The following is a 23,865-nucleotide window of genomic DNA, read 5'->3' as shown; positions in this document are numbered from 1 at the left end:
AATCTTCATGGGTGTTCTCGTACAATAGAGTTAAAAAATGACCCACTTTTGTTTAATTGCTAAAAATAAAGTCAAATACTGTCTCTCTTTCTAGAGTCCTGAAGAGACTGTCTCTCTACGCTTTCAATTGAGGAATGCAAAACAAAACAGAGGCCGTGTTTTCCTGAGTCACATCTTACACGATTTAGGTCCACTTCCAGTTCCACAAAGTACAACAACCTTTGCCAAACTTCAATTTCTCCACTTGGGTCTTGTTGGGTCTCTCTCATTTTCTTCTCTCTTTCAAGAAAGATTGCATTTTTTTGCACTTCTAGTATTTTGTGTGCTACTGTAACATTGAGGTATAAGCCATTTCTTCAATGGCCTAAATAACGAGAATTAGTAGGCAGTGGCAGACCCCTTTTTTTTTTTTTTTTAAAGAAGCTTCATTGGGTTTGGTGTTAACAATGGCCACTTCAGGTGGTGGTAATTACAGAAATGGGACACACAAGAGCTCCATGAAGGTGGATAGGTCTCTCACTTTGAGTTCAAACCCAAAGTCCTCTGTAAAGTCCAAGTCTTTGCCTTCTTCAGGGCCCCGCCGCAATAGCACTGGCTCTCTAGCCGGTGGAGCAGCCAAGGATAATGCTGGAGGTGAGTTTTGTGGTTTTTATTTTATTGGTGGTTGAAGAATTTGAAAATTGTTGCACTTGGTTATTGAGATCTTGGGCTACCCATTTCTTGTTTTGGTTGGTATAGGTGTTGTGTGTATAGAATTGTGTTACAAAATTTGATGGGTGTTTTGGGTTGTGGGAAAGAGAGGCTTTTTTTTTTTTTTTAAATAAAATTTTTTACTATAAATTTAATTTTTTAAAAATATTTTGGGTTGTGTACTGCCATTATGGTTTTTGCACTTTGCCTTATTTTCTTGCTTTGAAGGCGAAAGTTGCTTTAGGTAATTGGGTTACTGCTTAAGAGCAAGGAAAGTACTTTCAAAATGCTAAGCAAATTGAACTATAGAAGTTTGATTATTATTGTATTTAATATCTGAGGATAGATATTGGATAGCCTTTTGATCACTTATAGATGGAACTCCTTTAATTTGGGTAAATTTGGGTGTCTTCTGAAAATAAAAATGCTTGTTAAACAGTCTTGGTGGGTTCGCACTTAAATTATTGTTTAAAAAAAGAAGATTCTTTCCTTTCTACAGCTTGTTCATCATTCCTTTATATCCCTATTTCTCTATATAGCTCTGAATGCTATGAATTGGTTTGTCCTGGTAAGGGTAAGAGATTATGCTTTTCTATAATAATACCAACTTGTACAGACTTTGCTAACAGTTTCTTTGATAAGTTTCTGAAGCATTGCCTTTTCGTTAATTAAAAAGGGATGACTAATAAGATTTCCTTTTTAAAGAAGCTGTGTTTTAAGCTTTTGTCAGATAATAAACCTTTTGTTGTTCATTATATGTTTCTATTTTGAGAGTAGTTCCTGGAAGAGTTCGAGTAGCTGTGAGATTGCGACCGCGTAATGCTGAGGAATTGGTGGAAGATGCTGATTTTGCTGATTGTGTAGAATTGCAGCCAGAGGTGCCCTTCAATAGTTATTGATAAATATGTTCTAGTTGGTTTCAATACTTGTTTTTAGTATACTAATTCACACACGAGTGTTCCTTTTTCAGCTTAAAAGGTTGAAACTTCGAAAAAACAATTGGGACTCAGACACTTATGAGTTTGATGAAGTGCTTACCGAGTTTGCATCCCAAAAACGTGTTTATGAAGTTGTAGCAAAGCCTGTTGTTGAGGTGTGTATAAATGTGATGGCAGTTTCTGTTATGCATGTTAATGCATTTGAATTTCAGTTTTTGCTTTTGAAGACATGGGTGGTTCATGGATTGATTTTTGATTATGTTATTTGTCTTGGTAATCTGTTGGGAATGTATAATCAGGATAGTGGATCATATCAGTTCGATTCAAATATGGGATCAAACCATGAATTTTAGTATAAATGCAGTTAGAAAGTTACTATAATATATTTGCATATGCTGAATTAAAAAAAAAAAAAAAAAATCTGAGAGCCATAGTGTAGAAAATAAGCAAATAGCTCTTGGATTATGTAGGCTTTCAAGTAATGAATAAAAGTGCGAATAAAGCTCCTTTATTTTCACTTAAATCATAAATAGGGTCAAAGTATAAGCACCTAAAGGTGTTATTTAAAGTTGAGTTTTCTTTTTGAATTTGTAACTACATGTTGTGTTTGCTGTTCCGGACATATAAAACTATCACTCACTTACTTCATTTGTTCATATAAGCCAGCTCAGAATGTCATCAGCTGCTTGTTTTCTTACTGTTTTATTTATTATTTTTAAATTACATTTTTTTCCCCTTTGATATGCATTCAAGGGAACTGTTTATATGTTTCATTACATAAATTTGGGTAAGTTTGTTTTCTTAGTTTTTGTGGAAATCCCTCCAAGTGATGTGCTTCTTTGTAATTTTCTTTTTCAGAGTGTTCTGGATGGTTACAATGGAACCATCATGGCATATGGGCAGACTGGTACTGGTAAAACATATACTCTTGGACGACTTGGAGAGGAAGATACAGCTGCTCGTGGAATAATGGTGCGTGCTATGGAGGATATTCTAGCAGATGTTTCATTGGAGACTGATTCAGTCTCGGTCTCATATCTGCAGGTTGTTGTCCTTGAAAGTAAAACCTAATGCATTGTTTCTAATATCATCATTGTCGTTTGTTTAATTCTATTATTAGCTGGTTTATACACATGACTTTGTCATCATTTTAGATATGTTATGTTCTGAAGTCTATGTTAAACAGTCTGTCAGCACTGTTACAAGTTCATGTTTAACATTAGGCTCCCTACACATACATGCAGCTTTATATGGAGACTATACAGGACCTTCTTGATCCCGCCAATGATAACATTCCTATTGTGGAAGACCCAAAAACTGGTGATGTTTCAGTACCTGGGGCTACCCTAGTGGAAATTAGGGACCAGCACAGTTTTGTGGAACTACTGCGATTAGGGGAAGCTCATCGCTTTGCTGCGAACACAAAATTGAATACAGAATCTTCTCGTAGTCACGCTATACTGATGGTGAATTACGCATTTCTTGTATTTTGATGCTTGTGCTCTTGAAATTTCAAGGCACTTATTGCAGTTATATGAAGCTTTTTGTTGTTTTTGATTGAGCATTAATAGATGTCCCTAATCCTGCAGGTACATGTAAAGAGATCTGTCAAGGCAAGGGATTCAGCATTTTCAAGTGAAAATGGTAACAGTCCTCATATGAAAACATTAAAGCCTTCCCTTGTTCGGAAGGGAAAGTTAGTTGTGGTAGATCTTGCTGGTTCAGAGCGTATTGATAAGTCAGGTGTGTGAGTGTAACAAGAGGACTTACTTAGTCCTCTTTCCTTGTTATGACTTTGTCATTTTACTATTGTTGTTTGTTTTATGGCCTGACTCTTTATTCATATGAATAGCATCCCTGCTGTTCTTAAATTTTTGCTAAACTATGTTACAATCTGTATCTTTATACGGGTACTTTTTTCCTCTATCTTGGTTTACTGAAAACATTTTCTAATGAAAGTCAGTCTTTTAAGGTGAGTTTTGGTCAGCCAGGGTGCAAAATTATAAGAAGACAAGAAGTAGTGGGAGCAGATGAGGAGGAAATCTGGCACTCTTGGAAATTGAATAAAGTATACCTAGGAGCTTAAAGTGTGGATTGGAGAATATTTATCCCTAGAAATATGTCCAAAGCTAGACATCATCACAAGATTAATCCCAAATGAAAACACTGTTAGCTAGATCTCATTAGAATACCTTGGAAATTAAAGGAAAGAGAAATTTGCAATCCACCAGAATTTGAGAGAAAATTCTTAGAGAAATATTTATTGCCATCTGATAAAGCCAGTGAAATACAATGTCTTGTAAAGTTTCCTATGACTTTGCTGAAGACTAAATTACAAGCCATTCACCTTAATTTTTGACGGTCCTGCTTTTTAAAAAATTCCAAGGAAATTGATCGTTGTACTTTTGGTTCTTGATTTGTGCCCCCATAGTATATCCCCAATGTACTCGGCTTTGCACTTTTTCTATTATTAATAATATTTTTACGTTACTTATCAAAAAAAAAAAAAAAAATCCAAGGAAACATGTTCTACATCACATATGTAATTATAATGGGAAAGAGTTACAGGCTAAAAAACTTCTATTTTTCAATTCTTCCTTCAAATAAAAATAGATTAAGTTACACATACAATGGAAAATTTATATTTTCATAGAAATACTGTGATGATATTGTTAACAAGTTAAAGAAAAAACTGTCCAGTACCTTGAAGCAAGAGTCTTTGATTTACCCCCTAATTTCTTAAATTGTAGCTACAAATTCAAGTATTTTCTTTTAGTAGGCCGTGTGAAGATACTTCTCTTTTGGAAAGACATGAATAACTCATGAACTTCATGAATAATATGTGTTTGATCTGAAACTGAAAAATTAAACTCATATTCTAACAGTGGAATCTCTAATTTATCAAGTTCCAATAATGTTTGATAAATATAAAGTGGTGAATTCTGATTTGTATTTGTTGTACTATATAAATATGGATTTTGGTGATATCCTTTGCTATGGTTTTGGTTCAACTCAAACAGATATATTTTAAGACTGAGATGGTAAGAATTTGAAATTTTTAGGCATGTCAAACATCATTTCTGGTTTTGAATGAGCTAGAGGTGTACTGGGACAATGCTTGGGCAAGATTTGCACCATGCCTTGGTGGGCGTGGGGGTGGGGGGGTTTAGTTAAGCTGTATAAGGAAGACAAGGATAGGGAGGAGAAAAAAAAAGAGAGGTCTTTATTTTGCAGTGGTCCAAGTTTAATTCAAGGTAGTTCTGGAGGAAAAAAAAAAAAAAAAAAAAAAAAAGAAAAAAAGAAAAAAAGAAAAAGGGAAGGGCTCTCACAGTGGAGGTCATTGGGTCTTACAAGGCAACTTGTTCCTTGCAAGTCCCTGACTCCCTGTATCAAGTTGCCCACCATCAATTGTTTAGAAGAATTGATAGAGGGCTCTATGTCAGGGAAGTTCAATGGTGCATTATTGGAAGGTCATGATTAGAAAATTGGATTGCCCTGCAGCAAGTTCGCTACCATCAGTGGGCCAGTTGTTGTCCAAATGACATGGACATTGAAGGTTGTGGCCTTTAGGGTGTATATTTAAGATTGGTAGCTGCAATGCAGGTTGGCAGGGTGAATAGCTTAAGGTGACAAGTCAATACATCTGAAATAGCTGGCTTGGGGTTGTTTCCCTCTTTTGTTTGACAAAGCTTTAGGTGGTGCTTTGGGCATGGTATGGGTGCACCCTTGTTTCCATTCCTTGATTTGGTAAAGCTCCTCAGTGGTTTCTCCTGCTAAGGGAAGTGTCTTATACTCTTATGTCAGGATTACTGTTGATAAACTCACCTTTTTCAACTGGGGAAGCTAATAGACATGCCTTACAATCTATTCAGATTTTGGGATTTCATACCAATCGCTTGTGATTATTGATTTGGGACAAACTGACAGCACTTGACTAGCATTGGAGAGGTTCCAACTGCTAAATTTTATTTAAATTCTGTGAGTTCACACCAGGGCTTTTTCCTTGAGAAAGCATTCCTGTAAAATTTTCACCTTAATTTTCTTCATTCAGTGGAACAGCAACTATTTCCAGTTGTAGACATGTCATATTTGATAGATTCTGCGAGCATGCATGAAGAATGCATAACAGATTCATATATTTTCCTTCTTTTCTTTTCTTTTTTCCTGATGATTTGTGCTATTATCTTAGTTTATCTCGCCATGTGTTAACCTATCTACCACATATTGAAAATTGTTTATTCTTCTTTTCTCTTTTTCTTTGGCAGGAAGTGAGGGGCATACACTAGAGGAAGCCAAATCCATCAATCTCTCCTTGAGCGCATTGGGAAAGTGCATTAATGCACTGGCAGAGAATAGTGCACATGTTCCTGTTCGTGATTCAAAGCTTACAAGATTGCTTAAGGATTCATTTGGAGGCATGAATCATGTTACTCTTCACATGGATATGAATTCAATTTTCCTTTTGTTTTATGGGTTTAACCTCCAATTTTGACAAATGATTTGACATGTTCATTCATTAAAATGTATTGCAATTTGAATAACTGAATGAGAGTATGTTAAATTTGAGCTCTTTCACTTTCTAAAGTTTATTTTGTGTTTGGTAGAGATTCAAAATTTTAAAGGTGTGGAGATGTGGATCTCTAAATCAGCAGTTTATGTTGACTTTTCATGTACTGAATTCATATATATACATATAAGGAACCGTATTTAGGGCCTGAGATTTTAGACACAAGATGATTTTATCATATGCTTGCAAATACAGTTTCAAGGCACCATTTTTTCTTTCTTTTAAGTGGCAGAGAATATTCCATCTTTGATAGTGCCTTTAATTAATTAAATGTCCAGTATTTTCTTTATTTTTTTATGAAGTATCATTTGCGTTTTGCTATGTATGATACTGACATTGAAAATTTAACAGGCACAGCAAGAACTTCACTAGTTATTACTATTGGTCCATCCCCACGTCATCGAGGAGAGACAGCAAGTACTATAATGTTTGGACAGAGGGTGGGTTACGAAGTCATTACCTTTCTTTCTCACATTCTGAATATGTATCTCTGACTTGTTAGTGTAATCCTGATAGATGGAGTTATGCCATTTCTCTTTCAAAATCATTAGGGCAGGCTGCTAGCATTTTTCTGCATAATAATCCTTCTTGTCTGCTTGGATCTCAACTGTGTGATCTATGGCAACAATCGATTTTTTCATGGGGGACACTTTTATATTTGTGTGTGTGTGGCTTTTTCTTATTTTGGAAGGTGCTAATATTTTGTCATCTCATAGGCTATGAAGGTGGAAAATATGTTGAAATTGAAGGAGGAATTCGATTACAAAAGTTTAGCTAGAAGATTAGACATACAATTAGACAAGCTTATTGCAGAACATGAAAGGCAGCAGAAAGCATTTGAGGATGAAATCGAAAGAATAAATGTGGAAGCACAAAATCAGATTTCTGAGTTTGAAAGTAACCATGCAGATGCATTAGAGGTAAACACTTATATCTACATTATATATATATATATATATTTAAAACTTGAATATTGTATGTGCTTGCATATGTTTGTTCTCACAATAGTGTGTTTATAGAGAGAGAGAGAGAGAGAGAGAGAGAGAGAGAGAGTCTTTCTTATAGGCTTATAGCTTATGGTGCTAATATATACACGTGTTAGATATAATTTGGAGTTGAAGTTTTGGTTCTGCATGTGAGTTGCATGTTATGCAATATTCCAATAGCTTGCCATAGTACGTTTGGCTTGTGTCATAACTATGATGTGATAACTACAAGCATTGTCGTTTTATCTCTATTGATTTCTTAAGGTAAATTTGATAATGTACACAGTGACCTCTCTACAACTTACATTTGGGAAATCATATTCTACATGTGCATTGGTCTCTACCCCCTTCTTAAGAAACCTGTTAGCATTTACATGATTGGTAGCTTGGAGAATTCTCTATTATTTATATCCAAAAGTTTTGTAAATCTCTTCATAGGAATAGTTGTTATAAGTAGCACTTTTTGGCCAATGAGCTCTAGCTCAAATGGCACCTCCTCCTTTTGTAAGAGCAATGTGGAGAGTGAAGTTGTAGATTCAAAACCCAATAGGTGCATATTGAAATATTTCTGTGTTTGAGTTTAATTGCCAGTTGAACTTCATTTACCAATTATCATGCTTATCTCATTGCATATTGAAATCCATGTGTGCTTGTTTCTTTTGTAGAAGGAAAGATTGAAATATCAAAAAGACTATATGGATTCAATAAAGAAGCTTGAAGAGCAATTGGTGAAGAGTCAGCAAAAGAATGGCAGTGAAAAAGTTCCAGTTGGACTCAGAGAGGATGGCTCTGCCTTGACATCTAACACAGAGGTAGCCTAGTTATGAATCTGCATATCTTGTCATTTATTGTTGTCCATACTGTAGGTAAATGCATGGTACATGTGCTAGTGCTATTTTAAATATCTGATTTAGTTTATGGATCTTGAATGCCCAATACCTTTGTCACCGAGTCCAAAAAGTGGCCTATGTAACCCATGTTTCTGTCTTTTGTCTCTTACTCTTCGTAGGGTTAATTTCACCATAATCCTCTTCCATTGCCAATATTACTTTGACTTTTTGCATATTGAGAAAAATAGAAGAGGAGAATTTACTAGAGGTTATGGATGCACCACGCTATTGTGCCGATTCCACCTTTTGGGTAGCTGCAATTTGTGTCAAAGTTTCCTTTCCTATGGCTAAGAAAATGAATTTGGTGTCAATACCAGTTGGAAAATTTGAATAAAAATTGGAGCTTGATTTGAATTCAGTACAAAGATGTAAATATTATGAGGCACTTGAAGTTCTTGAGATCTTTGCTTTCTCCATTTTAATGGCCAACCAAATCCACCAAAAACCCTTTAACATGGTTGGCCAACTTCATGACTATATCCACTGGCAACACCAATCAAAATCCACTATCAATGATATGGGCTACGACCATATGCCTAATCATGACAACATAAACTCTTAGACTCTCACAAGCAACACTCACAACCTCTGAAACAAACACTCTTAAAATACAAACTAGCCTACATCTCCCAATATACCTAATTAAATCAAATTCTTAGTTCTAAATCACAGACTTGACAAACTCATAGTCCTATAACTCTAATATACCTAATGGTGCTCTCACAGTAACACCTAAACAAACCCTTAAGTCACACATGCAAGTATCTCTCAACCCTAAGAGAGATACTAAACAGTTTTTCAAAGAAATCCATACACTTTCTTTTTTTAAGAGTCTTCTCCTCTCTCCATATGGGAGGACATCTTGGGCCAAAACCACCAAGTCCCTTATAGCGTTGTATATAAATAAGAACTCAATACTAATTTCTCGTTTGACAAGTTATACTACCTCTGTATCATGTCGTTGGTCATGTTTAGAAAATCCAACTTGTTAAGGGAACATCATTTAATGTGTTGTCTTTTAGTTAAAAAGGTACAAGTTTCCTAAATTACCCTCATTAATATAAACTCTAGTGAGAAGATGATAGAATTTTTAAATAAAGGGTAAGTTAGGAAATTCATTTATTGACTTTTCAATAAGGACTACATTTTGGGACGTCCCAAAATGGAATAGAAGACCAACAATTGGATGTAGGGGGAGTATCAAATTAATTAGTTTACAAAGAATAAACTTTCCCTTCCATACCAAAATATCCCAAGCTAAATCAAAACAGGAATTTGAGTGAATTTCTACCAAACCCTATGACTAATTGATATGGTATAGTATTACCTATGCTATAGCCTTCATTCTTGCTATAGCACCATATGGCTGACCTGGGAGGCTGGGTTTTTCCCCCAGGATTTTAGTCCATAGTCTTTACCTCATTTTTTGTTCTTTTTCTCTCTGTAGTTCTAGAATTCCAGTGGTTGAACCTTACAAGGGGGCGGGGTGAGTTTGTGGATAACAATTTATAGGGAAAATGGTGTTTTAGGCACCATGTTCAAGAGAAGCAAAAGAAAACAAAACACAAGGAAAAAAAAAGTGGTCTTCTGTATTGTTTTGTAAGCTTTTTATTTATTTATTTTTAATATTATTATTTTTTTAAAACATATTTTTCTTTGTTCTTTTAATTTTAATCTGCCAATAAGATTTTAAAACTTCAAAGTTTCTTTATTTTTTTTTAAAAAAGATGTTCATAATTGATGCCACAACTTTTTTCATTGGGTACAATTGCAAAAAAAAGGGTAGAAAAGAAAGGAAAACTCCTCAACATTATACATATACCCCAGGTTTGGTTTTTTTTTTTTTGGTTGAAAATTTCAGTAGGTGCAATTGCACCCACTTGCTACGATGTGGCTCAGCCACTGCCGGCTTTGGACTGAAATCATCCCATTAAGTTTACCATTCATGTATGGAGTTGGAATTTTCTACTATATTTATGGAAGCTTGCAGTGTATGGGGAAGCGAATGAAAGGAGTTGAACGTGAATAAAGTAGGACTATGGCCACAGTGGAGGAGAACTATCTATAAAGTAGTAGCCTATGCCTATTTGTAGGAGATTTCTCTTTTTAACATGACATGCAGTGTGGGGAGATGGCTCTAAAGATGCTGTTCTTGGCTGTATATATATATATATATATATACACGCACACAAATAATTTAATGAATTTTATGTAACGACTGGGGAAGGAATTCATTAGCATCCAAGATTTCAGAAACTTATGATAATGTTTATACACCTTTGTATGAGTTATCAATGTTGCTCGTTCCTTTAACCTACAACATTAAAACAGAAGCCAGCTCAGTTTTTAATGCTCTTATGCAGTTTTAATTACTGTCCTTTTTTAATTATTTTTTTTTTCATTTTTATCATTTATTATCATTTTTTAATATTATTGGTTCACATATTAAACCATCTCTTAGCATGTTCCACCATTTTTAATGTTTTGATTTCTTTGGATAAGTAGAAAGTTTTTTGAAAAATATAATTACTTCAAGTTCATGATAATGAATGCAAAGTGTCTAAAAAAATTACAATGAATCAAACAGAAAAGCTAAGAGTTCCACCACTTTCAATGTTGTTCAGAGTTCCAAGGTCTCTGCTGCAGAGGAAGTTGCTGAGCTGAAAAAATTGCTTCAAAAAGAAAATCTTTTACGGAAGACTGCTGAAGAGGAAGTTAATAATCTTAAAAGTCAAATAGCTCAATGGAAAAGGTCTGAGGTATGTTTTATTTCTCTCCAAGCATTTTTTAGTTCAACATTGTCTATGCTCGATTCTCTGCACTCTCCCTTCCCCCCATCTTTGGTATCTTTGTCATATGTAGAGTGATACTTTTGATATCGTAGGCATCAGGAAATTCAGAGATCTTAAAGCTTCGCAAGATGCTGGAAGATGAGGCAAGTCAGAAAGAGAAACTTGAAGGAGAAATAGCAATACTACAAAGCCAGTTGTTGCAATTAAGTTTTGACGCTGATGAGGTATTCTGTGCTTGGAATTTGTAAGGCTGTGGTTTAAATTTTTTGACTTTCTAATCAGACATATGCCATTGGAATACTCCCTTTTTGGATTTCTCCCCATATTCCTTGCATTGTTCTCTTATCTGATAGTCCTGAAGTATTCCTCTTTGCAAAAATCCTATATTTCATGGGATTAGATGGTCAAGGTTTATAAATTCTGTAGATTTTGTTCATTGTGTATTACTTTAAACCATATATGTAAATTATCAGAAATTTATGGAAGGCTGGGTTTTCATGAATTAAATTTAAATCTTGGGATTCTTAGCTCCTGAGGATGACTTAAATTCCTGAGAAATGTGGGTATTTTAAGTCTTGTGACAAGATATTGCCAATATCTGATTCTCACAACTTCCTTAGAGATTTTTCTCTCTAGTCAAAGTAAACTTTTTAAGAGAAAAGTACTAGCTATGGTTAAGGCGTAATAGTAGTTACTAGAGCATTGAGCATTTTTGTTATATCCTGATTTTAGCTTCCAATGGCCTTATGGATAAAGACTACTATTTGTTGGGCCTAAGGCCTGATCAATTAATGTCTAGGATTTACTATATTCTATTTACTTTATTTAATTGGTTAAACATTATTTTCTTTTCCTACTTGGTTTAGGAATTTAATTCCTTTTCTTACTGAGATGAGTAGAATTAATTCATTTTCTTACTAGGATAATATTAATTGGAACTCTATAATCTATTTAAAGAACATAGGGTTCAGTATTTTTTTACAGTTCGATTCAGTAATAAAATTTATTGTTGGAGTTTTCCTTAATAGCTTGGTGTTGATTTCAGGCAACCCTAGGTTTTATTCCTTGATTATTATTTTCTCTTTTTAGGTTCTGATTCCAACCAAGTCTTGGTGCTGATTCTTAATGCTATTTTACTCTGTTCTTTAGAAATCTGTTTGTCTTGTCCTGTGTCAGTAAGCTTGGCTAGCATCAAGCCATACCTTGAGTTTGCTCTGATGTTTTCAAGCAGATGATTAGGAGGCCTATACAGGAAAATCTAAATGGAAATGAGGCCTCAACAATTTCCCATTGCTAAATTGTTGGTTGAACAAGGAGGCCAAAGCACATTTAATTGGAAGTTTAATGCACTATTGCAAAGTGTACAAGTTGATAACATTGGCTATTTGGGTTATCTACAAAGCGATTTCCTTTTGATATTTATTACTTGACTTGCTAGGAATTTACAATTGGAAAACAATATGAATCTTAATTTTTGGGACTTACTTACTCTCATGTTGGAATCTTGTAACTTTTGTGAATCACTTTAAGCAAATTAGTGGGCATTAAATGATGTTTCTTATGTCATCTTTGTATGCATTTAAATGTGTTCATGGTATCCACCTGTATCTACCAATGTAGTATTTGATGAATTCTAAATTAAATATATGACATGTAGACAACAAGAAGACTTGATAGAGGTGGATCTGGTAAAGTTCCAAGCGGTCTAGATTCACTTATATCTCAAGTTAAACATCACCAGCAAGATTCAGGAAATGGGGAAAAGGCCTCAATAGCCAAACTCTTTGAACAAGGTAGCAGTCAGTGCCTGCATGACATTTGTTTTTATTTTAAGCTAACGAGTAGGGTTAATCTGCCTGCTTTCTTGGTATTTCTTGCTAATAAACTCAATATTCTTATAGTGGGATTGCAAAAGATCTTATCGTTGCTTGAAGCTGAAGATGCTGATGTGCGAATTCACGCTGTGAAAGTGGTTGCAAATCTAGCTGCTGAAGGTGTCTATATTTCCTAACACTATTATTCTGTTGTATCACTAGCTCATTCTGAATTGCCCTGTCAAATTGTGCTTGCACCATGGTCTTATGTTATTGCCACATGTTCAATTCAAAGTTCTTCTTTCTCCAATTCTTGCATTATGTTGGTGATTTGATAGGTTTTGTTAAATTACTGATTGTCCCAAAAGCTTAACTTTTAGGGCAATCGGTAATTTAACATGGTATTAAAGCAGGAGGTCTTGAGTTCAATCTCTGTCTCCTCCACTCTACCTACTATTTAAATTCCCATGTGTTGGGTCTTACCTATCAAAAGGTAGTTTCGGCCCACCCGTGAGGAGGAGTGTTAGAAATAGGTGGTTAAATGATTGAATTTACCATATTCTAATAGCTTAAGCTTTTGAGAGAATTGGTAATTTAACAAGTTTGACTTTTGGAATGCTTGCTTAGTTGTTTTGATTATTACTACTACTACTACTATTATTATTATTATTATTATTATTTATTGAAGATATGGGAAGACTGCCGGTTAGTTGCATGCATGTAATAGAGTTGATAGAGATAAGGATTTCTATGAAAAGTATAAGATATTTTCTTAAATTTCTGGGGGAGGAGGGGAAAATTTACTCAAGAAGTCATTACTACTACCACTACTACTGCTACTACTACTATTATTATTATTATTATTATTATTGAAGATGTGGGAAGACTGCCGGTTAGTTGCATGCATGTAATAGAGTTGATAGAGATAAGGATTTCTATGAAAAGTATAAGATATTTTCTTAAATTTCTGGGGGAGGAGGGGAAAATTTACTCAAGAAGTCATTACTACTACTACTACTACTACTATTATTATTATTATTATTATTATTATTGAAGATATGGGAAGACTGCCGGTTAGTTGCATGCATGTAATAGAGTTGATAGAGATAAAGATTTCTATGAAAAGTATAAGATATTTTCTTAAATTTCTGGGGGAGGAGGGGAAAATTTACTCAAGAAGTCATTAGTGAAAACAAGCTTTAGATATTAGGTACCGAGGTGTTGACATCAGAAGACCGGGGAAGACTGGGATCCCCTTCTTCAACGTTGACTTTGAGTCTGTATCTTCTTTCTTATTAAAATGATTTTATTGGTTGTTCTTCAGAAGACTGGAAGTTGAAGTATTATAGGAGGTTTAAGATGTAAAAGATCTTGGTATTGATCAGGTGTTATGAGGAGGTTTAGGGGTTGATTTTCCTTGTCGTTCTATTTGGAAGGCAAAACTTCTGGCGAAGTTAGCATTTTGTAATACGTGTTTCAGTTTGACTTTGATTATAATATTGTGATGAAGTTGAAGTGGAACTTTGTTCTTTCTCATCATGACATATGTTTAACTTTGTTTACTGTTCTGTATTGAACCAAGCTCTCTTTTTGAACATTTGGTTATCACTTTGATAGCACTTGATATGTGCTATTATATTACTTCTATCTGCAACGATATGAACTTCCTTTCATTCCCTCTAATGTGCAGAGATGAATCAGGAAAAGATTGTAGAAGCTGGCGGACTTACATCGTTGTTGATGCTTCTTAGGAACTCTGAGGATGAGACCATACATAGAGTTGCAGCAGGCGCTATTGCCAATCTTGCAATGAATGGTAAATATTTTGAGTCCATTTCTATGTGATTTGTAAAATATATGCCAGTCTTGGCTGATAATATTTCTAGTTTGGCTATGATTTTCCTCATATGTGCAACCTCTTGTGGCCTGTCAGAAACCAACCAGGAGCTCATCATGTCTCAAGGGGGCATTGGTTTGTTATCAATGACAGCAGCCAATGCTGAGGATCCTCAAACCCTTCGGATGGTTGCTGGAGCTATTGCAAATCTTTGTGGCAATGGTAAACTGTCTGACCTCTTTTATTTGTATGAAAATTTGACAGTATGTCTTACTAAGTATGAAGGAGATGTTTTGAGTATATTCATACTTGATTAAGGAGGGATTGAGATGGAAAATTGAATAAATTTAATAATCTGTTTGAAAGAAACTGGATTTAAGTTTACAGATACTTGGAGTGAGCTCCATATATTTTTTGTGCTACTCAAGCTTAGATGAAAAGATAACATTAGTAGAAAATCAGGATTAATAGAGAAGATTACACTGCTTCTTCCTGCTATAACACTAGACATACTTGCAACTACTAATTTTTGTTTCCTTTTCCTTAAATTCTGTCATCAATGATAAACCATATATTTAGAGTATTAGTTTAACCTGAAAATCTGAATGGGATTGTGTCTTTCAGCATCTACTGTAATAATTTTTTTCCTATGTATGGAAAAGAGAATCAAGTTTAAATTGGGTATACGTTGGAAACATGATGGTTTTGAGTGTAGAATGCAAACTAGTGCACTTGTTCCCTTGGAAAGTGATAACATTTTTTTTTTTTTTTTTTTTTAAATTTAAGATAGAAATTCTATTCTAGCCTAATTTAAGTGTATCTGTTTGTGAAGCTCTCTTTTGGAAACTTGAACCTCTACTCTTGTCCCCCCACACCCCACAAGTTCTTATACTTGTAGAGTAACCATTGCGCCAAGGGTGATAACATCTAGTTACCCAATAGAAAGTTCATTTGAGCTAGTCCAGTACATTGGCAGTCTACTGTCACTAACAAAAATAAAATTGCATCAATTAGATAAGTTGCAGATGAAGCTAAGGAGTGAAGGTGGTATCAAAGCATTGCTAGGAATGGTCAGATGCAGACATGCTGATGTTCTTGCACAAGTTGCTCGTGGAATAGCAAATTTTGCAAAATGCGAGTCAAGAGCAGCTACGCAAGGTGAAAAGCTCATAAAAGCACCTTCCTGATGTTCTTGTTACTCTGCTTGTCATGTGATGCACAAAATTAGCATCTTTATTCTTAAGAACTGCTTCCTAAGTTTTGTTGTCTTTTTGACAAAATTACCAGTTTATAAGTCTCAAATTATACCGTTTATATTCATCATGATATTTTAATGAACCATCTGTGTTTAAATCATCCTGTTTTTTGAGCTTAGACAGTTTTTAAAATGGTATAGGAACTAAGACCGGAAGGTCTCTTCTGATTGAGGATGGTGCACTTCCATGGATTGTACAGAATGCTAACAATGAAGCCTCACCAATCAGGCGTCATATTGAGCTTGCACTCTGTCATCTAGCACAACATGGTATGTTTGCCTTCTCTTGTCCTTGAACAAGTTGAGTTCCCATAGAATGTTGCCTAAGAAGGCTTGGATTACTGCATTTCAGAAGCAAATGCAAAAGATATGATCAGTGGAGGTGCCTTGTGGGAGTTGGTTCGCATCTCGCGAGACTGTGCACGGGAAGACATAAGGACTCTTTCACATCGAACGCTAACTTCCAGCCCTACTTTCCAAGCTGAAATGAGGCGTTTAAGGATAGGTCATTGACAAATTTGTGAAATAATTGAAGCAGCTGAAGGTGGGGTAGCATGGAAATACACATGTAGCTGATCCCAGCTGGAAAGATTGATCTTTTCAAGGTAAAAGAAGCAGGATGCATTGACTTTGCTGTCAGTGTCAGCTGTATTGGCCAAAGTTTTGTTATTAGTGGGGCATGCATGCTTGGGTTGTAGTCCTTGTATGAAGTTGATTACAGATGATAACTCTAATTTATTAATCAAATTATAGTCTTGTAATCTCATTTAATGTATTCACCCAGGTATGACCTTCCCATGTGTAGCTTCTAATTAGCTTGTAAATTGATTTGTATATGAAATCATTAGTAAAAAAATTTTTGGGGGGGGGGGGCGGTTGGAGAAAAACAATATTTTTGTCTCAAGAAGTATTGAGATTGTAATTTATGTAGCACATATTAATTTATTTGTTCAGTTTATGCTGATATTGTTTAATATGAAATTTATCTACCATTTCTACCACTTTCTCTGATATTTTACCTTCGATGAGATGCTGTCTGCATAAATTATGCGTTCAAATTATCTGTGGATAATTGAATTGTCTCTCTCATCTCAAGTCATTGATTATGACACTATAATGGTATTGAAGATTCTGCTTAGTTTGAGGTAATGAAAGTGTGCTTTTTCTTTTTTCTGATTTTTATTTTCAGGTGACTTATTATGTTTAGACACATGCGAAATAAGCATATCTAAGATATATATAAAATTTTTTTTGTTTTGTTTTGTAAGCATATCTAAATACCCCAACAGTAAAGGTTTTCTATTTTAGTTTCACATTTTGAATATCAGCACTACAAATCAAAGGGAACATACTGTGATGGACCCGTTGCCTGTTAATTCATGTTAGTCCCCATTAAATGGGCGTTTCCTCATTAAAATAGAAGAGATTAATTTTCCAGTACATGGTTTCTTACTTATTATAAATATTTTTGAGAGATTGACGTCTGTTGGCCAGTTACCACCTCCACCTGAGACAGTTGCTTTTCTAAATTCTTTTTGGGTGGTGTGGGTCAAAGTCCATGCCAATCATATATTTTACAGGCCAGTGCTAATCATGCTTCAATATGGATAACAATATTAAACTTCATAGTAAGGTACGAAGGGGCATGTACTACGTTTTTCTTTGATAGAGATTATTTAAAAGAGAGGAGTTTCTTTATTTTGTTAACATTTTGTGTGTGAGAGCTGTAAGACTATTCACAAGGTATGCATGAGTATTGCCACAGCAGTGACAACCTAGAAACAAACAACCTGGAGAGGTTGGTCTAGTAGCTCCCAAAGTTTTATCAATGATATCTTAACCTGCATCTTGGAGTCACTTTAAGGAGTTTTTCCGTTTAATTAGCTTGTGGGATGAGGGGATACACACATTTAGAGAATAGTCAGGCTCTCGAAGAGCTCTTGACACCACATTAACTAGTAAAAAAAAAAAATTTTAAAAGTTAGAAGCAATATCAAGAAAAGTAATCTTGGCAAACTAGAGGGCTTTGAATAAAAGATCCATGTTAGAAGCAAGCACCATGGGAGTATTTTTATCATTTGATTTGTATAACGGATGTACAACATGTGAACTCCACAGGTTCATGAGATCCACATGCTATGAGACACTTGTAACATATAACAAGTGTAAGTGCATGAGATTAATAATATTGTGAGACATCCGTTATATGTAATGAATACATAAGATACCTTTAAAGTTAGGACAAATTGTGTTAATAGTACAACACAAATCCAAACTAGTAGTAAGTTTGTAGGCCTAGGGCAATAACAGACACTGTTCATATGATTGTACACATGTTTGGTGCGGATATGAAACAAGTGTCAAATATGTTATAAGGGTGTGCTGCTCTATTAATAGTTCATTTGTAAATTCTCCCTAGCATAAAATTAATAGAACAAAAATGTTATAGTCTAGCCAATATTATTTTGTCTAGTATTCAGTTTATTTATGAAAGAAACTAGGCACTTGGATTTCAACCAAAACATTATGAGGGAAAGGACTGTTAGTGTTTACAGCAGGATTGTATAATGTTGTATATAATGATGGTCGCTAGCATTCGCCAAACGCATGATTTATGCAGCATCCACCGTGAGCCAATTTTTGAGAAAGAATATCTCATCTGGGTACTTCGTAGTTCTTGAAAAGTTATCCACTAATTTTTGAACAAGCATATTACATTTTGATGTGCTTGACGTTCAAACACGACAATGTTCACCAAATGCATCCATGGCACCGATGGTATACCACTTTTCTGCAAAACTTTAATGTTAACCAAATGCGACCATAGCTAAAATAATAACCCCAAAAAGGAAAAGCCAAACTATTACATGCAACTTATGTGTTTACCCCAAGATAGGAAATAATCATAGAATGAAATGCTATGTTCATAACTCCGTTGGTCATGCACTTTTATGTTCTCAAAAAAATTTCCTAGAGATAAGAGTAGAAAACAAAATGAGTTCAAGCTTGGAGCAAAAAATATAATCATCCCAAAGTTCAAAATTAAAGGCAGCCCATCTAAGAAAATAAGATTCCAAACCTATGGTCAGTTTGTCTCCACACAAATAGGTTGATTTTCAATCCAAATTAGGTTAACTTGGTTGGATTTATCCCTAACCTTGCTAATACATGCTTTTATAGGTTTATTTTTTTATTTTTTATTTTTACTTTTTAATTTTATTTTAAGACTAAAAAGCTACTGTTATTAAATGGCAAACTTCTAAATTGGGTTCAATCTAGCTAAATATTGATGGGTTCTTCATTCGATAATCCAGGAATAGTGGTGAGATAATTAAAAATATTTATGACAATATTTGACACAATCTGAACATCTCACTTTTTTTTTCCTCTTGCGGGTTACTATTTAGTCTAAATAGGTTTGTGCTAAAGTGGGTGGTGTTGTCCCACTTCTATATGATTAATAAGCAAGCCAATTTTGATTTGGCTTCCATAACTCACGATCATCGATCGTGAAATAATTCAATTCATATAAATAAATGCCCTTCTTACCCAATATAAATATAAATTTTAAATTTAGAATTGAGTGATTAAAATAATTTAATGATTATATTGATAAATTATTTCTTTTGTGGTAATCCTTTACATTAAGTTAAATGAGTCAAGTTTGTGTTAACCGTATACATGTTTATTAAATAAGTTGAAATGAGTTGTGTTTGTGTTAACCCATCATGACCTGTATCTTAAGCGTGTTACATAAGTCATGTCATGTCAATTTACTTAATAAATATGTTGTATTAGGGTTGAAGGAATTTGAATTTTTTCAATTAATTATTAAATGGATTGAATTATACAGTTAACCAATATAATCAAATACCCTTATCTTGAGATAATACATACTTTGACCTGCTAACATGAATGTCACTCCTAATTAGATATTGTGATAAGTGGGTTCGAGGATTCTCATGCCATCTTGGATTTGCCACGAATGTAGTGGCAAAACTTTAGGCTTGGGATTGGGGTTATTAGAGATCAATGTGGCTAGTGGATTTGTGGGTTATCACAGCATGCATATAGGAATTACCACAAGTGTAAAGGTAGAACTTTGGTCTTTAAAGGTTGGGTTAGCCTATCTTCATCCTTAGGCTATACCTATTTAACGGTTGAATTGGATGCTTTGACGGTGGTCTCCTTTCTTAGTACTGTTAGCGTTCATTCTGGATTGCTTACAGAAATGGATGATTGCATGTCTCTTGTCGATAATCCATATAAATAGACTAAATAGTCAAGCATGCTTACAAGGAAGCAAATAGGTGTACCTTGGTAGCTTTGGGAAGATCTCAAGTAGAGGACTTCTCTTTGTTTTCTTCACCCCCCTTTAGGGTTTAGTTGTCTTTGATGTTTTGGAGAATGTTAGTATTCAACTTATATCGAACTCTATTTACGTTATTACTCCTGTTATTCTCAGTTACCAAAAAAGAGATCCCAAACCTAAGTAAATTGATATAAACAAGATTTAGAAAGTAAATGTCGTGTTCCTTCTTCCTTGCCCTTTTTAAGATTCCATGCACATTGAAGTAAAACAAATCATATAAGGAAAAAAAAATACCAATTTTGAGATTCAGCTTGGAGAACAATAGCACGGTCGGGAAAAAAAAACAACTAAGGCTTTTAGCTAACAACAAAGAAGATGACCATCAAAGCAAAACTGAGAGAAATCCCACACTTTGCTGTAGGATGAATTATTTGGCTTCAAGAACCGGATTTGTGAATTTTAAAAAGCAGTTGACCAACAAAAGGAAAATATAGGAGAATTAAGAGACTTGATGGGGCAACAGAAGAAGCAAAAGTTGAACGTAGAGGTCTTCCCAAAAGCCATTGAGAGCTAGCTAGCTTTATGAGAAAACCAAAGCAATGTGTTTTAGGAGGGAGTATCTATACAAAGAATCTGAACTGGGTTCTGCTTGAACCTCAATTTTTTATAGAAACTCTTTTCCCGAGAAGTCTTGGGTCTAAACTTTGAAGAGTTACCTAATCTCCTATTCCCTGAAACCGAGAGAGAGAGAGAGAGAGAGAGCTACAACGCCCAAGGGCACTTTGTTGTCCTGGTTGTTGTTGCCTTTTAACGAAGTGTTGGCGATGGTGGTGGTGACATTTGCCTCGAAAATGAGCTTCATCTGAACAGTGCACGTGTAAACCAGCACCCCAAATTTTAACGTGTTCTCGTATATTAGAAACCCTTCATCACAAACTCTCTAGAAAGAAGGAAATTTAGATGTGGAAACTCTAAGAGACTAAGCCCATACCTGTTTCCTTCTAGTAAAACAGTTTGCCAATGCCAACTCCATTGAAAACCGTCGCTTTAATGAACCCTCCTTTGTTCTCTGAAAAATACTAAAACTACTACTAATTTTACTACAAAATACTTACAAATTAGTATGATATGCTTGTTCTTTTCAGCATATTAGCATAAATAACAATCATAATAATGATGCTACCAGCACACATAGTTGTGATATTAATATGTTCCTCCTCCTCGCTAAATGCTGCATAAAATAATAGAGAACTGCTTTATATATGGGGGCCGATAAGTGAATAAATTAAGGACTTCTTCACAAGGTGAAGGAGATTTTGCAATTGATCAATGGATACTCAATGTGTGAAGAGATAGGAGTTATTGAAGCTATCTGCACGAGACAACTTGGGTGAGAAAGAGTGATTCTTATTAGCTGCATTTGTTCTTTCTTGTGCTTCATCTTCTTCTACAGTCCTACACTCCTACTACAAGGAAGAAACTCCAGCTGTTATTTCAATAGCATCAAACTCACTCCAAGAATCCATAAATTTACACAGTCCTTCAATCAACAAGTGAACACATCATCTAATCATCAAATGCAAAACAAAAAACAAAAAAAACGAAAGGCTAAGCATAAGGAATAACCCCAAAAAAAAAAAGAAAAGTGCGATGCTCAACAATAACCAAACTTTCCTAGCTACAACGTTCATGATATCTCGGTAAGCCGAAGCTGATCAATATGGAAATGAAAAACCTGGCATGACCTTTAATGTTGTTGTCAATATGGAGGGCGACCAGTAGCCCAATATGCCTCAGCTGGCAATTGAATTGAGTTGAGAAGATTAGGCGGTAAGCCATGAAAAAGAGGCGCATTTGCGTCTCCACCTAGAAGCTGTGGTTGTTGCTGCTGCTGTTGCTGCTGTTGACCAACCCCACCTGGGGACCCAATTGAACCCCCTTGCATTGGCAACTGGGGCTCCTCTTCTTCCAAAGGAAGCCTTTCATATGCAGCGTTACTAAAAGAGGCAGCCATAATCACAACTGGTCCAGATGCAATTAGTGTCCCAACAACACTACCCCCCACAACTTGGCCTTGTCCCCCAGCTAAATATATAGTCAAACCTGTTGCAGCAGGTGGTGCTGGTGGTGGTAAAAATGACCCAGCTAGAGATAAAATCTCAAACCGACCATGTAAAGTCACAATTGCACCTGGTGAGGCTGGTTGCCTTAGAGTCACATTAGTCACAGTTCCAGTCCCACTCATAATGCACACACCTCTCTGGCGTCTTCTTGCAAAGTTAGCAACACTCTCAACAATATCACAACCATCACCAATTTCCATTACATGGGTGCGTAGAGCATTAGCACTGTCTCTTGTGATGATGATCGGCGGCTTGGGCTTGTTCTTGGATCCGGCTGGCCTTCCTCGAGGTCTTCTTGACATTTCTCCATCTCCAGGACCCATGATGAGTTCCTTGCCTTCACTGCTGTTGTTGTTGTTGCTGCTGTTGTTGTTTTCATCGCGATCTCGTTTGTGGGGGCGGTTTAGGCCACTGCTACCGCTTTGTTCATCTTCTGAATTCTGTTGGTGGTGGTGAAATTGTTGTTGTTGTTGCTGTTGGTGGTGGTGATGGAGATCTCTTGTGTGGAAAGGAGGTGGAAGAGAATGGCCATGCGCTGTAACTGGATCCATTAGTTTCTTTTACTTTATAACTTGGTATTCTTTCTATCTCTCACAACCCTTGACTAGTACTTCCTCACATAGACAGAAACTAATTAAGTAGTACAATCAGAGCAAGAAACAGAAAGACAAAGGAGTAAATTAAAGGTTGTACAATTAATCTATATGAAAAAGAAAAGAAAGGAAGTGGGAGCACAAGGGAATAAATAAGCTTTGTGGCTTGCTTTCTGGTTTCTTTATCTAGTTTAATGAACTAATTAGTGCTAGGCCTTCAACAGAAAGGAGAGAATGAGTGGATTTTTGGTGTCATCCACCAAATTCTGAGCTGAACTTATAAACCATCTTTTAGGGAAGCTTTTGTAGTGGATTTAGTTTCTCTTCTTTCTTGGTGGTGGTGTTGTTGAGAGTTTGGGAGAGAGAGAGAGAGAGAGATGATGATGATGAAATGAGGAGGGAAGCATATAGGATAGGTTTGGGTTTCTCTTCTTTTAGGGGCTAGTAGTGTAATTGGGTTAGGGTTAGATTGACACAAATAGATCATAGATGGGTTTGGTTTTGGTAAGACTGACTGCGTGCTTATGGGCGGTGGATGGGTCCCCACCTCTCACTCTCTCTCTCTCTCTCTCCCCCTTTGTTTCTTCCAGCACTCCACATTTTTTACTCTCTAATTGTATATATATCAGCAAAGAAATTACTATTTTTAAGCTTCCTCAACTTCTCATGGTCCTTAAGTCCTTGCAAACTCCAAACTCAATCTTTGAGCTCATAAACCTTGCTTCTTCTACTTCTTACAAATACTATGTTATTGTTCATAAAGTTTTCTACACTTGTTCTTAATCTTAATCTTGTTCTTTCCCCATTTTTAGCACCTCATCCACGTGTGGTTTTTCTTTTGTTTGTTTGTTTGTTTTTTGTTGTTGTTGTTGTTATTGTAAGATCTAAGATACATATTGACAATTTTATTTTTTATTAGTTTATTTACTCAAAACCGAGGTAAATAGTGGCTTAAGATAATTAGTTTTTTTTTTTTTTTTAAATAAATCAAGGTAAATAGTGGCTTAAGATAATTAGCTTTTTTTTTTCCAAATAATTCAACTGATTTTTTTAAAGTCACTTTTATTT

At 35.2% G+C, this 23,865-nt stretch overlaps 2 protein-coding genes across 2 annotated transcripts; one reads left to right on the top strand and one right to left on the bottom strand.

The window, feature by feature from the left end:
• Nucleotides 1-242: 242 nt before the first annotated feature.
• LOC142613922 (kinesin-like protein KIN-UA) lies at nt 243-16,565 on the top strand. Its single transcript, XM_075786439.1, has 19 exons — nt 243-633; nt 1,468-1,568; nt 1,661-1,783; nt 2,487-2,672; nt 2,873-3,094; nt 3,218-3,371; nt 5,894-6,043; nt 6,547-6,635; nt 6,912-7,115; nt 7,847-7,993; nt 10,696-10,830; nt 10,956-11,087; nt 12,521-12,656; nt 12,765-12,857; nt 14,368-14,493; nt 14,611-14,736; nt 15,529-15,672; nt 15,911-16,039; nt 16,122-16,565. The coding sequence occupies exons 1-19, from the start codon at nt 447-449 to the stop codon at nt 16,280-16,282; spliced, it is 2,745 nt and encodes a 914-aa protein (XP_075642554.1). The 5' UTR covers nt 243-446; the 3' UTR covers nt 16,283-16,565.
• Nucleotides 16,566-21,680: 5,115 nt separating this feature from the next.
• Nucleotides 21,681-23,294, bottom strand: LOC142613690 (AT-hook motif nuclear-localized protein 24). Its single transcript, XM_075786142.1, has one exon. It carries the CDS (start codon nt 22,753-22,755, stop codon nt 21,841-21,843), a length of 915 nt encoding a protein of 304 aa, XP_075642257.1. The 5' UTR covers nt 22,756-23,294; the 3' UTR covers nt 21,681-21,840.
• Between the last annotated feature and the right edge of the window lie 571 nt (nt 23,295-23,865).

The sequence above is a fragment of the Castanea sativa genome, chromosome 10, assembly GCF_040712315.1.
Source record: "Castanea sativa cultivar Marrone di Chiusa Pesio chromosome 10, ASM4071231v1".
NCBI lineage: Eukaryota > Viridiplantae > Streptophyta > Magnoliopsida > Fagales > Fagaceae > Castanea > Castanea sativa.
This window is presented reverse-complemented; position numbering and strand designations above follow the sequence as displayed.